This window comes from Schistocerca piceifrons, chromosome 1, assembly GCF_021461385.2.
Source record: "Schistocerca piceifrons isolate TAMUIC-IGC-003096 chromosome 1, iqSchPice1.1, whole genome shotgun sequence".
Lineage (NCBI taxonomy): Eukaryota > Metazoa > Arthropoda > Insecta > Orthoptera > Acrididae > Schistocerca > Schistocerca piceifrons.
This window is the reverse complement of record NC_060138.1, coordinates 770,203,247-770,209,246: the sequence shown is the minus strand read 5'-3', so window position 1 is coordinate 770,209,246 and position 6,000 is coordinate 770,203,247. Positions and strand designations below refer to the sequence as shown.

Sequence of the window (6,000 nt, the reverse complement as noted above, 5' to 3'; positions counted from 1 at the left end):
ATTATCTCTTAAAGCTTGTAACCCCTCATATTATGAGAAAAAATACTTCATGAGAATGGCAATTTCTCCTTATGAACGGCTGGCAGTAACGTTAAGATTTGTAGCAACAGGAAGGAGCTACAATGATTTGGAATTTTCAACGGCAATATCGAAACAAGCGTTGAGTGAAATAATACCCAACACATGTGAAGCTATTTACGCTGTCCTGTAGGATGAGTTCATGAAGGCAAGTCAAGTAAATTAAGTCTGCAAAGTTACAGATAATATTTTTAATGTTGTAGACGTGTTTGAAACACAGTAGGCCTATATTATTAGAGATTATATACCTACATGACCAATGAGCTATGGTTTACTTTGTTTCTGAGTAGGCATTTTCAGTTCGCTACTGAGTAGAAGCAACCTGTTACAAACTTTTGTTACAGGATGCAAAACTTCACTTTGAATTCTAGACAGGGTTCGCAACGAATTTTTTATTTTTTTATTACTGTTTCTCTGTTTGCCGTGGCGGCAACTGCCGGCAATTTTTCAATTACAGCATTGTATGCTACTGTCTTTTTGTCTTCGTCACTGTATTCTTTACTTTTAATCTTCCACAAACATGGGTGGTTTATATACATTTCAATGAATTCACTTACAAACTCTCGAGAACACTGACGAGTATCAGCCATTTTAATGCCCTGTGCGCACAAATACAAACACTATACTGCGCAAACAGCTGTTTCGCGCCAGATTTGCGGCGATCTGCTGTCCACACGCTCCAACTTGTCTGCGCAGATGTGGTTTGAACCCACAGATTTGAGAGGTTTCGCTCAAACCTCCAACTCCAACTTCCATGTTTGCACACACCTCAGGTTGGTGCAAAACTCCTGTCCACACGCAACGATCTGTCTGCGCAGATCTGATGTGCGCAGGACATTTGCGCAGACAGATCGTTGCGTGTGTACCGGGCTGTTGAAACAGTTGAAGTAAGACCTGCAACAAAAGCAAACTACCAGAAATACGCCCCCAAAACAATGTTAACCTACTTAAGGTTGGCAGCGCTGCAGTGATTTCAAACACTGGTTAACCGCGTTCATTTAAGTTTTGTAAACAAATGTTCGGTTATCCTGTATGGACATGGAAAACGTGTGCTCTGCAGTAAAATACTTTTCAAGACTTTCAGGTAAACTCTGTTACTGCTTGTAGTGATTTTTTACGTTGGAACACTAAGCTCAGAAGTTGCGTTGTGTTTTTGCCTTTTGTCTATCAAGTCGCACAGCCGAATGGGAACGCCTGTCTGCTAGTGATATTGGATCTGCTGTGTTCATGGGTGCCTGCAGAAATTTAACCGGGGCCATTTGAGATAGAAAAGAGTTCCTCAAATTATTTGCGTACGGTGTGCCAGTTTGTTGCTATACCTACATTCTTTAACAACGTTTGTGAAAATGGGACTTGTAGCGAATCACTTACGTATCTTGCGTTTAAGAACAACCAATGTCACGTATTATAAGTCAATTTTCATCGACGTTTGGAGATCGACGATGGTAATTCATATTAAATTTGGATTAAATTGAAGTTAATGTTCTTTGCCGCCTCGATTGTCGTCATGTTTATAGAACGTTTACACTAATTCCAAACTTTTACAACCATTCGTTTTGGTACCCCGTGCTCGATTTTGTTGCCGATTCATGTTAAAAAGAATGGCACTCATCAAGGCTTATGTGGAATATTTAACCCGTTCAAAGTATATGCTAATAATACTCTGCTTCAAACAAAACCATCGAAAGAAGCTTTATTTTGTGTTGAAGTTAATGATTTTTATTTGGGTATTACAAAAGTAGAATGTGTACTAAGTATAGCGAAAGTTCCGAGGGTAGCAAGGCTTAAATCGTATAAATAACAGCTAAAGTTTCATTTGTTGTTATAAAGTATTTTCATACGGAACCCCACCAACCCACATAAATTACCAACATGGAAAAGCAATGTGTATTTGTTTATTTATTTAGCATCCAATGGATCACACATGTGATATAGGATTTGTATTTGATTACACGTAACACATAACAACACATACAGTAAATTGACAAACATATACAAACAGCAAACAAATTACATACACATAGTACATAAGTAGTGTACAAGAACTTATTACTCAAAAACAAAAGTACGTTCTCATGATAAACAATTATAGATCATGAACTACACCTTACACACAAAACGTATTACAGATTTTTCCTAAGTACCATAATTACGAAGTTGAAAACAATCAAATTAGTTTGAATTTTTAAAAAAAGTAAGTACAGGTTTCAATCCACAGGTATTCATTTACACTGTAGTAGCATTTTTCTATCAAGTGTACATAATTAAATGAGAACTAATACTCAGTACCAAAATATTAAATTGTACAGACGTGACCAAAAGTGTATGAACACCATTTTACACCTAAGCTGCATTACATTAACACTAGAAGCAGCTTTTGTGTCAACAAAAGCAATTTTTTTTAAACAGGTGCATTAGATCACAGCACCAAATACAAGACCCTTCTTTTCTCAAACTAGACCTATATGTTGTTACATAATCAAATTGACTCTTATGAGAGGTTTTCTATCTGTTCTGAATTATTTCACAATATCAGGTCTTACGGATAGAAAAAAGTGAGAACCAGAAGAAATAGCCTTAGATAGAAACACTGTATGAAGAGTGACTTTTATTTGTGAACTGAACTTTTGCGGACTCTTATTGTGAAGTAGGCCTATTTATTAATAGTAATCAGACAAAATGTACATAAATTACATTTCAAATTATTTCAGCATAGTGAAGTCTTTTCTATAGATTTTATGCTGTATGAAGGTCTTGTGTAAAATCCAGCTAGCCTTTATATAGAGATCTGATCAGTTAAAGGAAGCTATTTTCTGTGTACATAAGAAACTTTCATAGAGCTTGCTTTATATTTATGTAGGCTATATTCCTGTTCAGCTAAGCAGCAACATTAATTTTTATGTTGGTGATTATTTCATACAGGTATAGTGAGGAAACTAGTTCTGTGATTCAACTTCTGAGGGTTGAGATAGTCATTTGTTGCATAAATGGTGTCACCTTGTTTTGTCGTGTACACTATTTCTGTTAGTTATGTAAACTGTATATGTACACAAATTACTACGTCAATTGGATTTTTTGATGCCTAAAGATGGATAATAAAATATATAAAAAAATTGTGTTTTAGACCTCTGTTGAAATTATGATACATTGTATGTTTCTCATGGGCAGTGGCTTATGTTAAATTGTTTACCAGACATATGTAGGTCTAGTGGAGATGCTGCTGGGGTACAGATTGTTCTCTGTGCTTTACTGTTACTGTTAATACATAGTGATAAAATGATTTTCTTACTAGACTTATTTGGGGCTGCTGTACTGAATGAGCATGTAAAATTCTGCTTTAAAATAATATTATTTGCAATGTGGAAATAAATCGACTCTTTCCATCAGCACTGGTTGTTGCATGAGAGGCTTCATGAGCTGTATTTTTTGTTTGGGCTTACTCCAGCTACACATTGGTTTGAGGAGGGGGAGGGGGGCAGAAATGCAAATATGTAAATATGTACTGAAACATCAGAGAAATTGCACCTGATGAGTCTTGGGTGGGACACCCAGTGTAGTTTAATTTCCTGAAGTTGGGTCAAGGCCCCACTTATGGCCACTATGATGTAATTTATGAACTTCTAACCTTCCTTTGAATACCTGCCAATCTTTTTATTTATTTATTTGTTTGATCCTCTCAATCATACATTGTACAGAAATGCACATTATGGTATAGGACAGGTCATTTGATACATATTAGGCATTTATAAGAAGAGGTACATGTCTATGAATCTATAACATGATTACATACTTATATCACATATGTAATGTACTTAGGTCTTATACTTATTCTGTGGCAGAACTTACCAATAAAACTTACATTCAGTTACGTTACGTAAGGTCAATAGTTTGTGATCCATTATCTGATGTTTTTGTTGAGCAGTTCCTTACAGAAGTTCCTTATAGCAGGTTGTTATCGAGGAATTCCTTTATGCTGTAGAGGCAGTGTTTAATTAGGAGTGACAGTAGTTTTACTTTAAAATCATTCACTTGTGTAATATTCTTCACTGCTATTGGGAGATGATTGTAGAGTTTTATTCCCATATATTTGACACTTTTACTGTATAGTTTTGTCAAATGGGGAATTACTCGTAGAGAGTTCCTTGACCTTGTATCATGTTGGTGCCAGTTTGAGTTTATATCCAAGTTGCTAATATTTTTCTTGGTGAAAGATAATAGGTCCAGTATGTGCTGAAATGGGGAGGGGGGTAATATGTTCAGATTCTGGAACAGTGGTTTACAAGATTCTTTCTGCTGTTTGAATATTATTATTCTAACTACTTTTTTTGGAATTTAAACAGCCTCACTGCTTCTGCACTGTGGTCCCAAAAGATGATTCCGTAGCTTAATATAGAGGATTGTGAGGGTGCTGGTATTAACAATATTCCTTATTTGTCTAATCATGAAACATACTTTACTCAATTTGGTGCAGGTTATATCAATATGACTTTGAAGAGTTCTCTTTTTCTTTTTGCTGAGGTGATAATATCTGGGGTTATCCACTTGGAGGGTTTACTGTTATTGGAAATATTTTTTGTTTTTAAGTGGAAGTGGTAGTTGAAATAATAACTAAAAGTATTTAGAAAAGTCTCAAATTTGTCATCTACATTTTGAGACTGATGTATATCCTGTCAGTTTTCTGTTTGCATGTGGGACAGAAAGGTGTGGATACTGTTTTGACAGAAATTTCTAGCTTGTTGAAAACAACTTGAAATGTGCTGTTCAATTAAATATAGAAACATTTCTTTGTTTGTTCTTGTTTCGAGTTGTAGTGTTGTGAAAGAATCTGAGTTGAAAAGCTGAGTTTTGTAGAGTTTTTCTTTAAGCAGTCTTGAAGCCTTCATAATAGAATATTGTCAAGTGGTCTTTCACAAAACCCAAAGAAATTCTGGTTGTATGTGAAGGCTGTTTGTGACACCAGGGTTAGTGTCCATTCCCCAGTGAATGAAACAAGAGTTGAAGCTGAGGGTAGTAAAGCAAAAGATGAAATGCTTAACACTGTTTTCAAATGTTCCTTTACAAAGGAAAATCCATCAGAAGTGCCCCAATTCAATCTTTGTTCCATTGAAATGATGAGTGAAATAACTTTTAGTGTCAGTAGTGTTGAGAAACAACTGAAATAGTTAAAACTGAACGAATATCCAGGGTCTAACTATAATCTATTGTAGATCCTTTGAACAAAAAACTGTGCCCAGTAGTTGGGGGAAAGGACAGGTCACTCCCATCCACAAGAAGAGCAGTAGAAGTGATCCACAAAACTGCCATGTAGTACCTTTGACTTAGATTTGTTTTGGAATCTTAGAATATATTCTGAACTCAAATATAATTAGGTATATCGAACATGTGACCCAACTCACACTTTTGTCACATGACATACGTAAAGCTTTATATCAAGGCAGTCAGGTAGATGCTGTATTTCTTGAATTCCGGAAAGCATTTGTTTCAGTACCACACCTATGCTTATTGTCAAAAGTATGTTCACATGGGGCATCAAATGAAATTTGTGATTTGATTGAGGACTTTTGGCAGAAAGGACGCAGCTTTTTATCTTGGATGGAGAGTCATTGCCAGATGTAATAGTATCCTCAAATGTGTTCCTGGGAAATGTGTTGGGACCCTTGCTGTTCATGTTGTATATTAGTGACCTTGCAGACAATATTAATCATAACCTCACACTTTTTGCAGACTGTGCAGCTATCCATAATGAAGCACTGTCTGAAAGAAGCTGCCTAAATATTCAGTCAAATCTTGATAAGATTTCAAAGATTGGCAACTTGCTTTAAACATTCAGAAATTTAAAATAGTGCACTTCTCAAAATGAAAAAAAAAAGCTAGTATCCTATGGCTGTAATATCAGCGAGTCACAGTTGAAATCACCCAACT

The 6,000-nt window shown here is 35.7% G+C and overlaps 1 protein-coding gene across 2 annotated transcripts in view; it reads left to right on the top strand.

The window, feature by feature from the left end:
• Positions 1-1,013: 1,013 nt before the first annotated feature.
• Positions 1,014-6,000, top strand: part of LOC124788748 (centromere protein I-like) — a 358,748-nt gene continuing 353,761 nt past the window's right edge. For both annotated transcript variants that reach the window (XM_047256033.1, XM_047256040.1), the window contains exon 1: positions 1,014-1,162. In XM_047256033.1, the coding sequence (XP_047111989.1) occupies positions 1,111-1,162 (52 nt within the window). In that variant the 5' untranslated portion in view covers positions 1,014-1,110. The remainder of the gene's footprint in view (positions 1,163-6,000) is intronic.